At 31.7% G+C, this 22414-nt stretch overlaps 3 protein-coding genes across 3 annotated transcripts in view; 2 read left to right on the top strand and 1 right to left on the bottom strand.

Annotated features, from left to right (window-relative positions):
* The window catches only part of LOC108917368 (growth arrest-specific protein 2), a 77804-nt gene extending 67434 nt beyond the window's left edge, over positions 1-10370 (bottom strand). Inside the window, exon 1 of the mRNA XM_018723922.1 lies at positions 10048-10370. The gene's annotated coding sequence lies outside the window, so the exon portion shown is untranslated. The remainder of the gene's footprint in view (positions 1-10047) is intronic.
* Positions 10371-11988: 1618 nt separating this feature from the next.
* LOC108917384 (DNA-directed RNA polymerase III subunit RPC3) lies at positions 11989-13816 on the top strand. Its single transcript, XM_018723942.1, has 4 exons — positions 11989-12204; positions 12268-12988; positions 13050-13564; positions 13624-13816. The coding sequence occupies exons 1-4, from the start codon at positions 12058-12060 to the stop codon at positions 13756-13758; spliced, it is 1518 nt and encodes a 505-aa protein (XP_018579458.1). The 5' UTR covers positions 11989-12057; the 3' UTR covers positions 13759-13816.
* A 1260-nt stretch (positions 13817-15076) lies between these two features.
* Positions 15077-22414, top strand: part of LOC108917434 (N-alpha-acetyltransferase 16, NatA auxiliary subunit) — a 94138-nt gene continuing 86800 nt past the window's right edge. The window contains exons 1-7 of the mRNA XM_018724024.1: positions 15077-15235; positions 15515-15599; positions 15652-15914; positions 15969-16103; positions 16166-16888; positions 19329-19610; positions 19694-19907. Coding sequence (XP_018579540.1) covers positions 15179-15235; positions 15515-15599; positions 15652-15914; positions 15969-16103; positions 16166-16888; positions 19329-19610; positions 19694-19907 — 1759 coding nt within the window. The 5' untranslated portion in view covers positions 15077-15178. The remainder of the gene's footprint in view (positions 15236-15514; positions 15600-15651; positions 15915-15968; positions 16104-16165; positions 16889-19328; positions 19611-19693; positions 19908-22414) is intronic.

Here is a 22414-nt window from a genome sequence, read left to right on the forward strand (position 1 = left end):
CTCGACGTTTCCAATATTTTCTCTTCGTATTGGAACACAAAATATCCTTTCACGAATATAGCGGTAAAGTTTCATATCATCTTCTTATTCCACATAAGGTATAAGGTGATTGGTTACAGATGGCGCCCTTAGTTAATTCCACTCATTTTGAATTTAGATAAAACAGATCGTTCTAAACAGAACGTAAAATTTCTCAAGTCAGTTAAAAAGTTTTGTGGCATTATTATGTTTATTGGATGAAAGTACAGAAATAAACATAGTTACTTATACTTATAACCAAAAAAATTAACAACCTCCCAACTATGTTTTTGAAACCCTTAGATACAAATGAACTTCTTAGTATTGTAAAAAATAAATTAAAAACAAGTGGTCCACTGGTCCAGATGATATCCCGCTACATGTAATTAAAAAAATTGTGTCCCAGCATTTTTTTAATAAACTTATCGTTTGAAAACGGCTGTTTTCCATCAAAACTTTCAAAAATGTTTGAATATTCCTTTTTGAACAGACTTATAACTTTCATGAATAAGCAAAAAATTATAACAGAACATCAACATGGCTTTCAATCGGGAAAATCAACTAGTAGTGCCATCCACACATTTTATGAGGCTGTGCTAGTCTATGGAGGCGGACGAATGCCCTGCTGGGATCTTTTGTGACCTGAGCAGGGCATTCGACTGCGTCGGTCACAGCATACTATTTAAAAAATTATCAATTTGTGGATTACGTGGAATTTCATTTCTGAATAACCGGAGTCAATATGTTAGTGTTAAACATAAATATTCTTCTAGTGTTCAACACATAAATTCTAGAACACAGAGTATAACCATGGGTGTACCACAGGGTGCCGTGTTGGGTCCTATGTTGTTCCTGTTGTATATTAATGACATAACCACCATTGCGTCTAATATTCATTTTACTATATATGCCAACGATACTTCTCTTTTAATTTCTGATAAGCCTTCTTTTGACATGGAGACCAAATATAATGTTAAACTCGATAAATTATATACATGGTTCTGTCAAAATAATCTTTATTTTAATGTGACAAAGACTCATGCGGTCTCATTTCATAATCGTCAATGTGCGACTACTAAATTAAATATACATTTCTGTTAATAATGAGGTACAGGTTAAATTTCTGGGAATTGAATTTGACAGTAATTTATCCTGGAAGCCTCACTGTTCAAATATTTGTTCAAAACTGAATTCAATCTGTTATTTATTCCGAAATTTGCGTACTGGGCTTGTAACTAAGCAACTTATAAATCTGTATCATGCACAGGTTGGCAGTAGATTAAATTATGGTATCTGTTTCTGGGGTGGGTCTGTTATGTCTTCTGATGTGTTTGTATGTCAAAGAAAGGTACTAAGATGCATTTTTAATGTTTTCAGTTCATATTCATGTAGAGGCATTTTTAAAAACTATTTTATTCTAACTCTACCTGGTCTTTTCATATTTGCTTTGTGTAATTATGTATTTAACAATAAATAAATCTGCCTATTTTCTCTCATAAATCATTATTTCTTTACTGACACTAGAAATTTCGGTAATGGGGAAATTACCTAAGTATATCCTAATGTATCAATACAAGGCAGTACAAAAAATACTTATTGCGCATAAAGAAAAAGTCAGTTCAATTGAAAATTACCAATTTAAAGCAAAAAAAAATACTATAGTACCTATCTAGATTCTCCTGGAACCAGTTTTTTACAAAAAGATCTTATTTGTAACACTTTCCAATTTCTGCACCAAATTACACGCCATTAATGGAAACAATATTTCGTGAATTTGGCGTTTCATTAGGCACAGTTAGTGGCCGGATGTACACATTAACTGACATCCTTTACACCTTTCAATTCCTTTCTTCATTGTCAAAACAAATATAATAATCTATTATTCATGCATTACATAGGCTAAATATTGCTGAAAAATTATGTTTGTAAAAGTGAATTGGTGATGATCTATAACCTTTCACCTGAAACACCGAGACAACTCCTATAGTCAGCAACATGTGGACGAGCATTGTCGTACACCAGCGTAATTACCTTGGTCAATAGTCCTCCATGTTTATCTTGAATGGCTCGTCACAATAATTGTCAAATGGTCTAACAATAACTACCCGCATTTTCCCTAAGGTCATAATGTCAACCAAAAGAATGTGGATATTATCACAAAAAGGGTGGCCATTAGTTTTCGACTAGTGCCAATTAGTTTGGACAGCGAATGAATATAATACCAATCTATTGACTGCTGTTTAGCCTCAGGAGTAAAATGTTATTTAATCTTCTATGATAATTCCTTAAAAAATCAAATATTCGAAAACAGTCTCCGACATATATGGTTTCCTTTATGAGGTACTTAACAATGAGTCTGGTTGCTAAAAAGTTGGATTAACTGTTTTTATGGAATTTAGTTAAATCCAGTTTAAATTTTCTTGTTTTTACTGTAACAAAAATTAAAATTTCGTTTTTGACCATTTTTGACTTTTCATATAAGCTGATGTCCCGTATATCTAGTGTTAGAACCATTAGATTCATCATAACTCATATGAACTTTGTTTCATATCTTGATGTGTAGAATCACTACTTCAATAAATGAAAGAAATTTTCATCCTGTATAAAGAATACAATGTTTTTCTATTTTGCACTATACTATCTTCCAATGAAAAGACCTAGTTAAGAATAAAATTGGGTATTATGGGAAGTTAGGTTAGGTACAACGTGGAACATATGGTTTCCAAATGGTTGTATACTTTAACCTAAACATTTTTTATGAATAAAGGAATTTATCAAACAAAACAGTAAATAACAGAAGCCAGGGTCCCACATTTTATTTAAAAATTTATGGTCGTGAAACTATGTATACTGTTTTATTCTTAATGTAAATCGTCTCTTCTTCAACTTTTTTTTTATTAGGTACCTCATTGATTGATGTATGCAGTTCAACTTGTTTTTCGAATATCGCTGCTGACATAAATATTTTAGCTATGTAACTTCAAAGGGCCTCTCACTAAAATAATCAGTAGTCACCTCAAAGTGCTGGGGTAATAAATTCCGCAAAGTGCTTCAAGGGAAATGAAATTACATTTAAGTTATCATAAATACTAGATTTATCACTCTGTATGGGTTTTCAATTTGTATAAGTGAGATACACGTAGATACCAGATATAAAATTTTAAAATTGGGTTCAATTGAAACATAATCATATCTGTATTTGGTATATAGGCAAGATTTCTCTTATAAATATTCTGTATGTTTCAGTTCTTCAAAGAAACCAGATTTTCAGGATTGAAACGAATTGGTTTTCTGGGAAAACCACTGTGTCTTTTTTATATTTTACATGGTGTAATATTTAAAGTTACCCGTAGGTTGATAATACAATATTAGGTATTTTTTGTAGAACAATGTTTTAAGATCATTTAAATATATTGCATAAAACAAAACAATAATATTAAATCTGTCAAACTTTGTACATATATGATTATTTTTTAGTTGATCTTTTTTCACAAAAAAAAAACAAAAAGAAAATATATATTGCTGGCTCCATCTCGAAAGTTCTGTGCAGACTGATAGAGAATTGATTAATTATATTCGCTTGATAACTTCCTTGTTAATAAAAACAAATCCAACTTACAGTGTGATACAAAAAAAAATCAGACATGTAATATACTACGTATTATAACTACCTACTTTAATTAAACAGCAACAAATTTTCTCTTTTATAATTACGGGCTATTATCCGAGTGCTACTAGGAATACTGGTTTATTTTGACTCACCTAACTTGTTTAATTGCATAATATTAAAATGCTTGTTCATCACATTAAACAAACATCGTTAGTGTTAGTTATAAACGACACACTATTTCTATTTTGGGCAGGTATATTCTCAGTTTATTAGATTTACTGCGATACAACTTTTGTGTACGTTTTTGTCAATTTTAGACAATTGCATTTTCGAGATTAAGCAAATAGTTTTTAGTTAAATATGCGAGAAAAACAGTAAGAAATTACTTTACAAAGGACTTATATGACTTACATGTGATATCTTGCACATACCAATTTAACTTATCTCTCACCAAAGCTGTAACATTGTTTACACTTAAATTTAATAATAACTCATCCTTTATGGTAACATTTCCATTAAAAACAGTCTTACTTTATCGGTAGCATATGTGAAATACATGGTACCCCCAAAAAGTTATCAGGAAAAAGGTCGGTCACCCAGGAAAAAGGTTAACTACCCCACTTCTAGAGATAATACTAAACAGGAGAATATGTCACTATAAATGACAAATATACTGTCCCAGTTTTAACCTATCGGGAGTGGATAGAACGAATAAAAATAATGGTCCTTTGTTCTGTAAACTTATTTCGAAATTCCATTTGTTTTTGAGCAACAGTGTTAAAAGGCCCTATAAAATACTGTAATATCAAGACTTTTGCGGCACCAGTAGCGGAGACAGTCATTAAAAACATCAGAATTTCGACGCCATTGAATATTTTGTTAATTCAAAAAGTTAACTTAAATCAAAACTGTATTTTAAAGAAAAAATATTAGATACATCAAAAGCAATCCTACCTAAAACTACGCAAAAGGTACACAGGAAGGGAAATTTCATTCACTTGTTTTCCACTATTCGTGTACCTAGTTGATTTTGGAATAATAGAAAACCGATGATTATTTATAGTCCTTCTTTCCCTCGTAAAAGTTTGTTTATCTACTTATTAATAGAACAGCTTTGTGTTCCATTTAATTTTATTGCAGTTTGTACATCTGGTTGTATCTTTAAAGTTTCAGATGTCGCGGGACGGCCTTATTTTTTGTCTTTTCTTCTGGGCTTAAAATAAATCATATTCGGAGGCCAAATGTTTAAAAAACTGTCTAGAGAAAACACAGACCGACACATACCCTTAATCCTTTAATCTTATTATGCGGCTATGGACTCTCTTGTGTGAGAAATTTTTCCAGAACCTCTTATAAAAATCCAAATTATACGATACAAGTGTAATATTTCCTGTTACAGCTGCTACTCATCTGGTGTCAGGTCAGGATTTTAGTAATTATATAAAAATAATTATTTCTTGAAGGTTATAGTCGGGGTATTATTTCTAATCGCTGTACGATTTATTTGTTCTTCTTATGTACGAGTATATGCGCATTAAGACATCCCCGAACCTCTCAAAAACAGTGGCGGAACTTAAAAAAATTATTGAATAAATTCAAAATAAATATCCACGCTTTGTGCAATACCAGCTTTCAAAGATTTACTTTTAATGTTAAAAAAAATACATGCCATTATTACTAAAACGCAGTGGCAGTCGATATACATAAAATAACAATTTCCAGTCTAATAATAATTGCCCACAGCGTGCGTAAACGCATGTCATCGCGTTTAACAAAACACCAACGATACGCTTTTTAAAGGAAAGTTTATTCATGAGGTACCAACTCGTAAATAAAATGAAAACATTTTATTTTAATTTCAAGCAGTTAATCTGTTTTAATTGAATAAAATGTTATAACATTATAAAATGTGTTAGAACGTGGAATAAATACCGAAACATTTGCACACAAAGGAACTGATGCGCTTTTTACATATCTATAGAAAATGAAGAGAACACTTTCACGGAATTAATATGTGTATTCATGAATTTACAGTAAAATAAGTGTACTGGTGTCCCACATCGACAAGTTTCTTGCTTTTACTGCCATAAGCTCGGCCATAAACAAAATATGTTACAAAATAGAATGTATACAAGCTTGTAGATAACTTTTATGGTGACTAAACTAACAATAAGTATACAAAAAGATTAGAAGGGTGCAAGTGCTACTGCATAGCCTCCTTATACTCCAGATTTGAACCCATCGGATTTTTTGAGGTTATCTAAAAAGTACATTTTATTGTACCACTACTAATTTTAATAGAATATTTGTGAGTTCTTGATGTAATAAATTGTTTTGGTTTGACCAATACTACAATACTAAGAGAAACACAAGCATTGGCTAGATAGAAGAAAACAGGATACGATATTCCAAAAGGAAGTCACCCTGCCTGGGGGTTGAATCACTATATACGCCAGGTTATTTCCATCCTGTATAAGCTACTGAATGTAGAGCGACAGCTTTAATGTGGGGATGTAAATTTGTTTATTTATTTAAACTACATCGAACGCAGGCAAAAGCAAAAGGACTATTTCAACGACACCACCAGCTAACTATTAGGTATAAGGTGTCAGTAAGTGTTATAACAGCTAGAGGGTTTCACACTCTATTTAGTGACGCTGAGCATAAAAACTATGAATGTAGCTATTTGCGAAGCAAATTAGAAACATCATTTTTACTGGAATGGCATATCAACACGTAAATAAGTCTATTAAAACTGCAGTACATTTACACCTACAAACAAACAAAGCTGTTGTAGATATGCCGAAGAGGGATAAGTTAATAACATGTCTGGTTATATCTTGATAGACTTCTAAGAACATTGAACCAAATAAGTCCCAATCGTCCACAAGAATCAATTAAATTGCCTCTATCGTAATATATAGGTATCCACAAGGATAATTAACCTCGAATACCATGACACTTATGAAGAGCTAAAAGTATCTAAACTCATTAAATGGACATAACTTTAATCTCTTGCAGGACAAGAATAATGCTTTCTGTCATAAAGATTTTCATGTGGTCAGTCATAAATTTACACTTATCAATATTTAGAGTCTATTACTTCGACATTAAAAGTCGAGGAAAATAAATCTTTCTGTACCAAGTGACAGTCCATTTCTCTATGGCTATAAATTAATTATTTCCTCGGATAACGATACATAAAGTGGTCTATGTCTATTCGAAACGAGACGACACACCTGACAAGCCCTTAAAGTAAACATGAACGGGGTCAAAAAGGGGGCGAAGCCTCATTATATTAATGCACGTTGTTCACATTTCTGTAATCATGCATCAGAATGAAACGCACTTTTATTTATGCTCTAGATGATATTAAGAGTAATACTTTAATTAGCGCTTTTATTAACACAGATATGGAGCTGTCATTAGCGCAGCCCATAAATAATTAAAGTTGCACGCTTGTTAAATTCGGCATAATGTTTCGCCAATTTGTATTACCGCCTCGAACGAAGTAATTGTTTCGTTTGTCATTGATTAAATCGTTTAAATCAAACAAGATTACTGAATTTTTAGAAGAAACATGTATTTAACTTAAACACTGCTTAGAACGCTATATACAGGGTGCAACATACATGTTGATCTCCCAGCTCTCACGAGGCCATGCAAATGGAGTGTTTGCCACTTTTTCCGATATTACCATAAAATGAAATAATGTGGTAGAAAATATATAAAAGTGAAACGAATTTGGCAGACAATTGGCATATGCTAGACTATGCTTTAATTAAAAAATTAATAAAAGTTAGAAAATTGCAAACATACACAAAGAAAATTGTCAGCTTTTAAGTTATACATTTCTCTCGTAAATACTAATTAAGTAAATAACAAATGGAATAAAAAATATACATAGGAAGATACTTGTAGGAATTGTAAACAAACATAGGATGTACCTACTGTAAGTTCGGTGGACCCAAATATAAACCATTTTAAAATAGAAGTTGGGTGTCAGGTAGTTGAAAAATTAGAGCCATTTTCTCGAATCTAACTCAGAAATTACAAATACACATTTGAGATTTGTAAGAAAATATATTTAGCTGTAGGTATTTATTGATAAATACCTACATTATCGGACTTAAGTACATATATGTTCGAAATTCCGAAAGAATACATATTCCACTTTACGTATAGCCCAGTTAAAAGCAATAAAATGTTTCTTATATTTAAAATAAGTACTGTTGTGCCATTAAAAACATGCTTTATGATCATTTCTAGTCTTGTTCTCAGAAAGTATAACACATGTTGGCATTAAGTGTACGATACCATTCGTAGAAATGGCGGTTACAGGACTGTTAAATCGTCTAAAATTTGAACCTTGAAACTTGTAGAAAATTAATTTATTTATTCCCAAAATGCAAAGATTAATATTACACTCTGTATAGGTACTGTCTCTAATATTTTACATAATCTTCCTCAGTATTTAAGCCAACTGATGGTTGATTAGTCACAAGTCCCTTTATCGCTATATTTTAAAACAGGTAACAAGATATAGCAGTGAATCGTTTTATGGCCACAATAAAAAAATTAATAATTTAAACTGAGCTTCCGCGTGTGGTATTTTTCCTCTTATCTCACCTTTTCATTTTAATAAAGGCTATTTATTCAGGTTATCTATGTCATATGATTCCGATCACATTGTTATCACAGTTTTACAATGCGCATCTGCTAAACAAACTCCGAACGTATTTATAAGCAAAATAAAAAAAATAAAGCACCTGTACCAAGATGACATAAAACAAAAGATGGAAAATAGAACAATTAAGTGTTCAATAAGATCACCAATACAAATTTTTTAGTTTTCTTTTTGTGGACATTTAGAGAGCAAGTCAAAGAATCCATAGAATTTTCAAAAAATTCATGTTGATTGATATATCGTAACAATTGGGTTTTTCTTGAACACGACTAAGGATAATTAAATTCTGAAAATGGTGCTATATTTTCGGTGGTTGTCAATGTAAGAAAAAAAAATAGTTATATATTCACACAGATTGCTGTCGCTTTTCTTATATTTTTTCTCGGAAACATACCTATATCTGTTTAGTTATCGCTGGAAAAAAACTTTTAGTTGTCACTTTTTCTAATTACCTAGTTTTTTATGTTCAAAAGTTTTGAAGATATGTATTAGTAGTTGAAAATCACTTTTCTGGCAAGCTCGGTCATGACACCTTGACCTATCTATAAAAAAAGGTGTTGGTAGTTAGAGATGTGTTTTTTCTTTAAAATGAACGTGCGTAAATTAGTGACAATTTGACAAAAGGTCTCAAAATTTGCACAACATCGACTAATTCTGCAAAACAACTTTGCAAACGTTTATTTCGAAGAATTTAAATACAAAAAACTCTAAATAGAAAAACATAATTAAAAGTTTTATCCAACAGAATCAAAACAGGAATGAAAAAAAATACCGGACAGACTGTGAATATATAAGAATTTTTTTTTGTCTCACATTTGAATGACCAGCAACTGAAAATATAAAAACCTTTTCCGGATTTTAATTAGGTATATTCAGTGGTTTTCAAGAAAAATGCATCTCCGATCAGCAGATCACCATGTAGATATATCGATAGCTGTACCACTGGCTTTTTATAAGTATTTCTTATAATCCACAAAAATTAAAACTTATCTTGGTATTCCCTAATTTGAGAGTTGGTTTAAAAAGAATTTACACTTAACAAAGTAAGATTCGTAACTAAATGATACTTGTTCACTTTTTTTTGGATAATGCGAAACAAAACCTAAACAAATACATAGTGCCCTTGTGAAGAGAATGTTAAAAGTTATAAAAAGGGTGTCCTTTTAAAAAAAATTATCACAGGAAGGTACGGAACTTGTAAAACTGCAGGTAAATCTATGAACTTTCAATTATTGTTATTTCTTAGGTAGGTACTTAAATTTAACTAGGGGTTTAAGAAACGGTCACCCAATGCTCAGATTACTATCTCTTATTTTATTTTCATGGTTTTAGAAAAAGAGAAAGAGAATATACCCCTACTTATAGAAACATGCATTTATAGTTTTAGCTAATGATAACAGTAACTAATTAATAAAATCTAATAATAAACAATACAACAATAATTTATACCTACATTTACTTATACATACGTAGTAGGTATATAGAAAAAAAATATAAATTTTGTACCTAACTAATTCGAAATTGTTGAAAACTGTTTCAACAAAAGTTTTTAGGCAAAAATTTATTTACACTGGATATCTCAATAGTTATAAAGTTACCTACTATTTGTTTAATTTAAATATTTTAAATAAACAAATTTCTGATCGTATAATAACCTCTTTATCCGACCTTTTATATACTACAAAGATTCTCAACTGAAATATAATAAACGAATGATTTTATCCTAGCTCACCTCTTAATCTTACTTCGTTGATTCCAATTAGGCAGGTAACTTCACCAGTTCCTCCAGATATTTCAGTTTGAAAATATCTCGAGCCACATTTTACGAACGAGTACTGCTATAGTACCACAACAAAGACGGTCTTTTCATTCACAAAAAAAGTATTCTAACACCTCTAGCCGCTTATTTGACACGAACTGTCAAGAAGAGCAACGCTGCCGGTACCCGCTATGTTTGTTTACGGATTGCATTCATTCAACAAACGAATAAAGCCGGCACTAGTAGAAGCACACAGCGTAGTGTTCAGCGGTTCGATGCTCAGCTGTTCTCTGCGCTTTCGCTATCGAAATGACGCCGACGAATGATAAAGGGGGCTGTGGTGGAAGATGATGGGGTTGGGGACGACGACCATAGGCGGAAGGAGGGGGTGGATGTTCGCCACCGTGCTGCAGTGGCTGCTGGTTTTCCAGCCTCCGATCGATTCTGGATTGCGAAGCGGATCTTTTTTATAAGAAACGCGGAAGGGGAATCGCAAACCACATTTCCACTAGTTTATTTATTGTCTGAGCAAAGAACATAGGTATTATTGTATTGTATATGTAGAAAAACGCAAGAATTTGTACGGCCATTAAAACGACTCCAATCATTGAGTAAATTTCTATAATTAAAATATTTGCGAATTCCATATCACCAATTAATATATAAAAAACCAATAGACATGTATATACCTACTTGGAAACGATTTGTTTTTGAGATATAGTCTTTAAAAGGTTTTCATAGGAAACTTCACACCCGGAAGACAAAATTTGATTTTAAACAAAAAACTTCATAAGAAAATGTTCCGTAATATCATTCATTTAAATGTATTTAACCTAATGTGACGCTAGTCTTGTTTTCATGATACCTATGGTCTAGTTCTAGTACCTAGTAGGTTGCTCTCTACCGGTAGATAAAAAGCAATGCTTTGTGACAGTTAAGATATGACATTACATATACAATTTATTCTTTACGAAATTTTTTTATTAAAATTCTCTTTTTCTCACACCTAGATATCACCCTGTATATACCCTATTCATTTCAAATTGCTAAAAATTGTTGAGGTTGAGGGAATCATGTAAATATTTTGTCATTCAGAATGTCGTAAATGATAGTCTCTCCAATTTCTAACATCTTGGAAAAAAATAAAACAGTCAGCAAAAACGAGTGCTTTTGGATTTATCTCTGTAGCAATGTTTCCTTCAGTTATATGGTATATGATCAAACAGTCTTCACCGAGCGTATACACGAACAAAATATTTCATTGATCAAGTATTTGTCGCAGAAAATGCAAAAATTACTTATAAAATAATTAGTTTTATGGAAAATAGATGACACAATAGTAATTAAACATAATTGATTGACTTATGTGTTTGTCGTTAAAAGAACGAGGGGGTTTAGAATGATAAATATTTATATATGCCCACCAGATTATTAGGCAGGCGAAGCATCTGCAGGAATGACATTCATCATCGTCACCGACACTCGTAAAGAAAGAAATAAAAGATGCAATTGCATGCATATATCGACAATTTTATACGCTCCCACACGAAAAATATACATATTGGTTAGTTATTATTTAATTTCGTCAGAGAAAAATATTGCCTTATATATGTTCCAGATCCATGAGAATGTTTAACATTATCACAATAAGTCAAGATATTGTTTAAATTCCTAGGATCGAGATAACATTATTTTCAATTTTGTATTTAAATGTCATTGGTATAGTGTGGTATAGTTTCTGAATCACTGAAAATATTTTTATTATTTATGGACCACTATACACTATTTGTTGTTTATGAATTGCACTGACATCTCATAGAGACAATTGCGAGCTATTATAGGAAAAAGAAAATCTGTATTATCAACTTCGTTCTGCAGAATAAACTAGGTTATGTTGGTTGAAATTAACCTAAACATAAAATATCATAACACAATTTATTATTATTTTATTAGGAAGTTATTCAGGCATTCATTTTTCAGAATATGTCTGCTCAGTTGGGAAAAGTACTGTCTCTTATATTATGTGAACGTTTTGGACCTATTATAGAAAAAGTTGGCATGTACTTGTTTCAGTACGGCACCAGTCCTATATTATACATTGTTAAAAGTACAAAATTTCCCCTATCAAAGGTGGGTGTCCATAACATAACCCCGTAATAAAAGTAACTTATTTATTTTTGAATTACATTGCAGGTAAAAGAATCACTGTGTGTGCTGATCAAATATCGTTTAGTGACTTTCTCTCCAAACAGAAATGAGAATATAGCGAATTACACTATAAATGCTGAGAATGTATTGTTAATGTTACGTTATCCCAAATATATTAATTTAATTAAAAAGAAGTTTGGTGATGAATCTGAAATGATAATAGAAGAAATATTGCAGCGAAGTTATTGGACAGCATCAGAAATAATTTTAAAAGTTGATCAACGTCTCTCAAAAAGCGTAGAAAATACAGTTACATTGGGACAGTTAAAAGACAAATTTGTATCATTAGTTACTGCAAAATATTTGGTGAGAATGCCTTACAGTGAAGAAGACAAACCAGTCCCAAATTTAGTTATCAAAGATAAGGAGTTGCATTTAATACCTGAGATAGATATAAAACAGATCGTTAATGCGAAGACAGGTCAGCCATACAATTATACAGATAAAAATATCTACTGGACGGTAAATTTTGATAGGTTCCACCAAGATATGAGAGATAAAATTATTGTAACCGCTTTTACAAGAAAATTTGATGAAAATGCTGGGGAGTTAGTCAAATTGTTGTTACAGCGAATGTACATAAGGACGCAACCATGGGCGGATATTTCAAATCCAGTGCCAATACTAGAGATTAAAGATTTACTTAAGAAACAAAATACCTTTCCACAACTGAATGCGTTTTTTGACCAGTATGTTAATGTTATAGGTTGGTACATAGTATGGTATCCTATACGCATTTAATAGTAGAAATATTCATTTTGTTCTAGAACAAGATAGTAGTAAGTTAATCAGAAAATCAGGGGAAGCTAGTGGTGGTTCGTTTCAAATTTTCCTTAAGGAAGCTTTTACTCAATTTGCTTGGGAGGTGACCGAGCAGTGTGTTTTAGAAAAATTCGATTCGAAGGCAGCCAGAATCTTCAGGCTTGTGAAATTGAAGAAATACATAGAACCAGATCAAATTCAAAAGCTTGCTATGATTCCCGCAAAAGAAGCTAAACGACTATCCTATCAGTTACTTGAAGAAAACTTTTTAGAAATCCAAGAACTGAGGAAAGCATCCGTAGGTAATGGACCTAGTAAGTCATTTATGTTGTTCTACATTAAGCTGGAACAGGTGGTACGAATGATACTAGATCTATGTTACAAGACTTTATTTAATATAATGACTAGGAGGAATTACGAAAGGGAAATAAATAAGAGAATCATTGATAAGAAGCAAAGGGTGGACACTATAGCAATGGGCATGAGAGCACAAGGGGCTTCAGAAAACCAGCTAGCAGATGTAATATAACGAGCGAAATTCGCATAAATGTTTGTATTTTTATATGCAATTTGTTTTAGATCGAAGAAATGATTACTCCACCGGAACGACAAATCCTAGAAAGTGTAGAAAAAACGATGAAGAAATTGAATTTAGTTGAGTTGGAAATTGACGATACTATATTTTTGTTGCAAATGTATTTAACCTATGAGTAAAGTGATAGACTGTTATTTATTTACGATAAAATCTGTTTTAATAAAAAATTGTAATTCACTGCTTATCTTTCCAGAAACTAGATTGCATAAGCTTTTACTGGGAATGGGTGTGATATGAATATTGAAATGTCTCCTGATAAACTTTTGTTGTATTTTCGGTTATTATCCTTACCTCACTCGATATTGAAGGCCTCGTTTTGATATCTTGATTTGTTTAAAAGATTCTGTGTTTTTCAATACTGGCCTCTTTTTAGACGCCCTTGCAATACAGCAGTGATGGCTCACAAAAATTAAAATTACCGTATTTTGATAATAAAGCGTGGACTCACACCTATTTTAGGGGATGATTTGTAAATCTATAGAGTTTTCATAAACGAATTTCGAATAAAATTTGCAAAATAAAAAATAAAATAGACTAGCTCTTAAGATCTCGGAAGGGGTTGTGCATATTTATAAAATATTCTCTTAGTATTCATCGGATGATTATGAAAAAAATATTGTACAAATTTACAAGCAACCTTTTTCGATAATTTTAGAGTCAAAACTATTTTCTATTTAAGATAGGCATTTTTATTTACATTTTTCACCACAACCTTATGTAATATAATAAATTGGAACTGTTTCTTGATACAATGAAGTATGCCTAGACGCATTTGATGTGTTGGATGAAGAAATGCACAACCACACTTAACAGATTAACTGGAAAATTAGTTGTTATAGGAAAACAACGTGTACCCCACTGGATTTTAAACAAACAAAAAAAAAACTACAATACCTACCTACTTACAAACATGAAATATTTTCTGAAAAAAATTGTAGGTTATCATAGAAAACGATCAAAACTGAAAAACGCTCTGTAACTCTCAAAGAAATCGAGATATCGGGAAGTAGTTTAAGTATGCCTATTTTCTCATTTTGTTAAATAATACTAACCCTCTACAAGTCTCGAAATTGAAAATTGGTCCACACTATACAATTAATAGAATTAATTAATAAATGAATCTAACTGAAAAAGTTGTAAGGGGTTTATAAAAATTTACGCCTATTTTTAATGTTTTTATTATATATCTCCAACACCCTAACATCTAAGTTATAATTTGATTGCCATGTAATAACGCTTCGTGAAATGATCATACTCCTTGTAAAATATCATTTAAATTAACATTCAGTGTTTTAGTATTTGAAATATAATTTTTAATCAGGTTATTGCGCGTATTATACCGGACATTATGAGTACATTTTCAAAATTTCGAAAAGTTGAAATTGCAGGTATCTCTAAGACCGGCATTGTCTTTCGACATTAGTCACGTGACCACGATCGACATTGGAGAGGTTTGTGGCCACGAGGTTTTGATTCTCCACAAAAATTATTTAATTTCACCGGGTTTAAAAAGTTCACAAGTTTTAGTGCAAATTTAAAATGCCCTCTAGTAACCCGTTACCACCAAAAGAAAATGCCTTATTTAAAAGAATTTTGGTTAGTATTTATGTCATTAAATAGCCTAACAAATCGACGGGTTAACAAAATAATAGCATTATTTGTAAATTTAACCGAGTCATTTTGCTATTAGATCATCTATTTTTTAGCATAGTTCCTGCAGTTTCAAAGTGCTTGTATTACATTTGCAATTGGTTTTAATTTTAATTTTATATCCAGATTGACATATTCTATTTATATACATATTAAATTGAGGGTAATGCAAATATGTAAGGCTTTTTTGCTTTGTACTAAATGCTAAAATGAATCTTCTTTCAGAGGTGTTATGAACAAAAGCAATATAAAAATGGGTTGAAGTTTGCGAAACAAATTCTTTCAAATCCAAAATTTACGGAACATGGAGGTTAGTTTATTTACATTTTTAATTGTTAAAATCTAATTGTACATGAGTTTAGAAACACTGGCTATGAAAGGGTTGACCCTAAATTGCCTGGGAAGAAAAGAAGAAGCATATGAATATGTTCGAAGAGGTTTAAGAAATGACTTACGTTCACATGTCTGTTGGCATGTCTATGGCCTTTTACAAAGATCGGATAAGAAATATGATGAAGCAATTAAGTGTTACCGAAATGCGCTTAAATGGGAGAAGGACAACATACAAATTCTTAGGGATTTATCTTTACTACAAATCCAGATGCGTGATTTGGAGGGTTATAGGGTCAGTACACCTTTTAATGAATACTAGTATGAATTTATTGCGTGTTTCTTTTAGGATACGAGGTATCAGTTACTCATGCTTCGACCTACACAGAGGGCTTCCTGGATTGGTTATGCCATGTCTTTCCATTTGTTAGAAGAATACAAAAATGCTTTAAACATATTAGAAACTTTTTTGGATCAACAACAAGTAAGATGATTGTTTTATAAAGAACATACAACTTAAATAATGTTTTTTTTTTCTTATTCTAGAAAGGAAATAATTATGACTATGAACACAGTGAATTACTTTTATATCAAAATCTTGTGATACAAGAGTCAGGAGACTTAAAAGAGGCACTAAAACACTTAGAGGCATCACAAGACCAAATTGTAGATAAGTTAACGTTAAAAGAAAACTTAGGCGATTTAAATTTAAAATTAAACCGTTTCGATAAGGCTGCTGAATATTATGAACAATTAATACAAAGAAATCCTGAAAATACTATATATTATAAAAAATTAATAGAAGCCAGACAACTTAGTAACCCAGATGATATAGTGGAGTTCTATTTAAAATATGCAGAAATATTTCCAAGAGCAATGCCGCCTAGAAGACTGCCCTTGAATTATGCTGCTGGTGAACAATTTAAAAGATTGGTCGACAAATATATGAGGAAAGCTTTGTCAAAAGGTGTTCCCCCACTGTTTGTAGATTTACGAAGTTTGTATACTGACAAGAGCAAAGTGGAACTGATAGAGACATTACTGATGCAATATGTCGAAGCTTTAAAGAAAATAGGTAAATATAGTGAGGCGGAAGTGAATAACGGACCAAAGGAACCAGCAAGTGCTTTATTATGGGTGTATTATTATTTGGCGCAACACTTCGACTACCTAAATCAAACGGAAAAAGCTTTAAATTACATAAACGCCGCTATCGAGCATACACCGACGTTGATAGAACTTTTTGTAACTAAAGGAAGAATTTATAAGGTAAGTAATTATTTGACGGGTGTGAACTTGGTTTGATAGGATTCATATAATTTTGCATTCATACCGGGAAGTAGTAAAAAAGTGTGAAAAAGGAGAATCATGTTCTATAGCACTGTCAAAATTTTGCCTATGTAAATATGAACTTATTGCACATCTTTGCATGATTGATGTGAGATAGAGATGAATTATCTCTAATCCTTGTGGTTTTGAAATACATTTAATGTTTTAATAATACAAATATTATGTTTTTTTAATTTAGATAAGATTTTGTATTAATAAAGTTTTATGTTCACCGATTCAATTGTGAAATTATAACAGTTTCCTATAAAATATTTTATAACCAACAAAATGCTATTTTTAGAACCTTATGATGATTGGGAGCAAACTACAACATGTTTATAATGACTATGTATATTTGTTATTCAGAGTAATGAGTAGTATGAATTTTAAATGAGAGATGACCTACTTAAATTTGAAAATACAAAATTGTTTATAACGATTCGCTAAGAATATGGATGTTAGTATGGTAGTAATTTAATTATTCGTTCCTCATGGGATGAGACGATGCTAGGGATAATTGAAAATCGTATTAAAAAATATTGTATGTATATGTACATGCATAACAATTATCGAAAATATTTGTTTTGTATGTACCTACACTTATGTATATACATACAAATGTTTAAAACTTCAATTTTTTTTTTCAATGATTAAAACATTAACATATCTATATTTGCCAATTCGTAAACTTGTAATAATCTACCTGTCCTTGATGTTTGATTTTTTATTATAATCCAAGAAATTCATTGGACCAGAACAAATTCTACGATAAATGTGTCCACGACTATTATTGATGTCGATATTTGGTTTTAATTTGAAACTCAAGTAGTTAATAAAAGAATTTTCAGAACCAATGTATTATCAAGTTTATTACTTTTTTTTGTACCTAGAAGTAATTTAATTTGTTTGACTGTTACTAAAAATTAACAATTAGGCGACGCACAGTGGGAAATATTGGAAAAAATTCGAGCTACGCGTCAAAACTAATCAAATAGTACTGATTTTTTTTTATTCTTTTCGAAATTACATGTACTATAAAGTTCCGTTGAGGTAATTGGAATATATGTCTAGAATTTTTTCAAATAATCCGTGTAATCTCTAGCCTCAAACTCAATCATACGAAGTTTGACATATTCGGTATCTAAAAATGAAACAAAAAAGGAAAATTATGTACTTAAGGCTGCCAAACAAATAAAAAGTCATAAACATTAAACATATTCCTAAATCATGAATCCAAAACATAATCTCAAATTTACTATTTTTGTGGATTTATACTCACAGGTTTAGAAAAAATTGAGTATGTTTGTTTTAGGTTAAGATTTATAGATTTGAGGTTATGTTTTGGGTCTAGATTCATGATTTAGGAATATATGTTTATGATTTTTTTTTGGCAGCCTTTAGGACATAATTTTCCTTTTTTTTTAATTTTTAGATACCGAATGTGTCAAACTTTGTATGATCGAGTTTGAGGCTAGAGATTACTCGGCCATTTTGAAAACATTCTAGGCATATATTCCAATTACCTCACCGGAACTTTATAATACGGGTAAATTAGGAAAGAATAAAAAAAAATCAGTACTATTTGATTAGTTTTGACACATGGCTCGAATTTTTTCCAATATTTCCCACTGTGCGACAGTTACAAAATGTACAAATACAGAAGTTACATGGATGTGTTATGATAAGAAACTTTATGATTTTTTATGTGTTATCAAAGTTAGGCAAAATGAAACCTTTGTTTTCAGTACTAGGGTATTAGTTGGGCAAATTTATTATGTACTGTACTGTACTAGTCGCAGGAACAGCATTGGTTTTATAAGCTGACTATTACATAAGTTAAAGTAAGGGTTGACGCTTGTCCACACATTTTGACGTTTGTAGGCCGTCAGGATCCAGGCATTGCGATCGACACCCTCATTACATTTATTACTTCTATTACCGTATTATAATAGTGTAAGTAACAAATTGCCTCTTTTTGAGGTTTGCTTTCTTAGATCATTGCGGTTTTTGACTACACTGCCCTCCATCCATTGACCGTCTTACTTCTCTTAAAACTGCGGGCAATATCAACAATTAGACTGACTCTCTTCACCTCTATATCTCGTGCAACAAATCTTAATAAACTGTATAACAATTCAGTGATTGGTTTTTATTGAAAATGATTGCGATTAACTCGAATATCCTATACAATTAGAAAAATATTTCTTGAAATATGACACCAATAATCAACATTATTATTATTATTATTATTATTATTATTATTATTATTATTATTATTATTATTATTATTATTATTTTGTTGATTATATGCCGAAATTGGTGATTGTCAATGTCTTGCCAGATTGACAGATAAGAGTTAATTTTTTAATTATTTTTCTAGCATGCGGACGATCCGCAGGAAGCATACAAGTGGCTGGACGAAGCGCAGGCCTTAGACACAGCCGACAGGTACATAAATTCTAAGTGTGCCAAATATATGCTCCGAGCGAATTATGTTAAAGAAGCGGAGGAAACGTGCGGCAAGTTTACTAGGGAAGGCGTGTCGCCCATGGAAAACCTAAACGAGATGCAGTGTATGTGGTTCCAAACGGAATGTGCCTTGGCATACCAGAGACTTGGTAAATATGGGGACGCTTTGAAGAAGTGCTACGAGGTAGATAGGGTGAGTATTTAAATGTATTTTCGTGATGAGACTTAAAATGTATATTTTATCACCCGTTCTTAAATTCGCTTAATTTGTTTTAGCACTTCTCGGAAATAATAGAAGACCAATTTGACTTTCATACGTACTGTATGAGGAAAATGACTCTTCGATCGTACGTAGGACTCCTTCGATTAGAGGACGTTTTGAGGGGTCACCCGTTTTATTTCAAAGCAGCCAAATGTGCCATCGAGGTTTACCTTCACTTGTTCGACGAGCCTCTGAAGGACGAGAGCGCGGAGCAGGAACTCAACACAGGTGAGTACCTTGTTTTGTGTTCATTTTAGTAGTGATCATTCCTAAATGTCTAATATTTTATGGGGAACTCTATTGAGTGCGAAATAATATAAAAAGGTTTAGGTATTTCGCTAATCTTTCCCAAAAAATTTTCTTCATGGAAGTTCTTTTTGTGAGTACAGACATCATCCCCTAAAAAATGGTGTGTGTCCCATGGTTCATTTGGAAAATATAACCGCTTAAATTTTCCCCAGCGTCACGGTGGGGAAAAAAGATATCTGTTTTGTGAAAAATGTGTAATGTATAATAAATTATTTCAATTCTGAGTACATCTACATTATTTTTCATAAAAATATAGATGGTGCCACAATTGAAAGAAATTCAATGACCGGTACTTTGAAAAATAGCCCGCAGGAAAAGCAATTGGATTCTGAGCACGTTTTTTAATACCTAAATCAATTTTTGAAAAGCATTGGATTCTGTGACATTTTGACATGAAAGTACAAAAGTATTTTTTTTTCTGTTCTACATATTTTCACTTTCAATTATTTGGAAAACCAGTAATTTTTTAGAAGTTATTTATGTTACAATAGTCATTTAGAATTAAATGGTTTTTCACATGGGCTACTTTTCAAAATTCTTGTCATTGAAAAATTTTTGTTTCGTAGTGCCATCGATACTGTATTGAAAATAAAGTTATTTCTACTCAAAATTAAAATTATTTATGTGCAGTACATAATATATTTTAAAGGACGTAGATACCACTTTCGACTTTCGAGATATCAAACTGTGGAATTTTAAATAAAACACTATATAGTAATGTACAGTAAAATGATATACAGGGTAGGAAAGTACTGATGGTCTATCTGAAGTTACGTGAGAGCGATAAAGTAAGCCATAGAAATCTATGTGATAGAGAAGGATGGCTATAATGAAGGCGTCTCATAGTCACCGCCCATTTCACCCTTCCACAAATAAGATCCACTTCTTATTTGTGGAAGGGCAAAATGGGCGTTGACTAATTAGACGCCTTCATTATAGCCATCCTTGTGTATCACATGGATTTCTATGGCTTACTTTATCGCTCTCACGTAACTTCTGATAGACCATCGGTACTTTCCTACACTATATAAAGGAGGAGGGCCTCTAAGGTTTTAGGCTGAAAAAACTTTGTTTAGTACCTACTAGCAATAGTGAATCGTTTCCACCGTAAACAGACCAAGCCCCTCACCCTCCATTTCCCCTCCACCCCCTTAAATGAGATGACACACATTTGCATTGAATAAAACGAAAAACAAAAAATCAATAATTATACATACATGTTTGTGCAAATTTGATTAGCCACTTTGAATTTCATGATTCTGAATTCAAAATTGTAATCAGTGATCCAAGAAAGTTTCTATAAACAAATATTTGAGGATTATGAAGTCTTTTTAAATTTTTTTGTCCGCCATATGGAATAAGTCATTTTGAATTTCGTAATTCTGCCTTCAGATTCGTAATCAGAGACCCAAAAAACTCCACCACTCAAAAATTCATGCATTTTAAAGACATTTTAATTTTTTTGTCCGCCATATTGAATCCGCCATTTTGAATTTCGTGATTTATAGTCCAGATTCATAATCATAGACCCAAAAAACCCCATTACAAAAAAATATACGCATTTTGAAGACATTTCAATTTTTCTTATCCGCCATATTGGATCCGCTATTTTGAATTTCGTGATTCTGAGACCACATTCCTGATTAGTGACCCAAAAAACTCCATATGTAAGCTTCATAGGAACTGAATGTCTTTCGCATCTCTAAGCTCTTTAACGATTCCTCTAATAAGCTATGGTTTCCCCGGCATTTAACAGGTTGGACGGGGAAGGAGGGTGAGGGGGTTGGTCCGTTTAGGGTGGAAACGATTCAGTATTGCTAGTAGGTACTAAAAAAAATTCAGATTTTTTCAGCCAAAAATAAATTAGGCCAAAAACCGGCCTTAGGGGCCCTCCTCTTTTGACAAAGGAACGTAATTAAAGAAATGCACCGACACGTATTCTTCTGGACACGTCGTACATTTTTATTCTTAATTACACATTTTTTTTTATAATGATTTTGGTTACACAAGTTGACCTATTTTCAATTGAATATTTTAAGAAATCCAATATGAAATTAAAATGTTTTACCTGAAGTAACCCGAAAAGACAAGCAAATATTTCACACCGATAGGAATATTCAAATAAGTATTGGTGAAATCAGATTACAAGCGGAATCAGAAACATTGCTTTTTGCATTGATGTGTAGATATGAAAAATAAAAGAAATGGTATCTATAAAAATATTTATTGCAAATCAAACAGAATTTTTCTAATAATTATAATAAATAATAGAAATATAAAAGTTGAATATCATAATTATAAATAAATAAACAATAAATGACCTTTAACTCTATTACATTCGAGAAATTGTTGCATATTACGGCACATTAATTTTAAAATTAGCATGCTGCACTTCAAGCTAAGTAATTTTTTTTCAAACTCTATTA

This window comes from Anoplophora glabripennis, unplaced genomic scaffold, assembly GCF_000390285.2.
Source record: "Anoplophora glabripennis isolate ALB-LARVAE unplaced genomic scaffold, Agla_2.0 scaffold4, whole genome shotgun sequence".
Lineage (NCBI taxonomy): Eukaryota > Metazoa > Arthropoda > Insecta > Coleoptera > Cerambycidae > Anoplophora > Anoplophora glabripennis.

Coding starts and splice junctions, on each gene's coding strand:
- LOC108917384 (XM_018723942.1), top strand. CDS start 12,058: ATGTCTGCTCAGTTGGGAAAAGTACTGTCTCTTATATTATGTGAACGT. Junction 12,205..12,267: donor CAAAATTTCCCCTATCAAAG/GTGGGTGTCCAT, acceptor ATTACATTGCAG/GTAAAAGAATCACTGTGTGT. Junction 12,989..13,049: donor CCAGTATGTTAATGTTATAG/GTTGGTACATAG, acceptor ATTTTGTTCTAG/AACAAGATAGTAGTAAGTTA.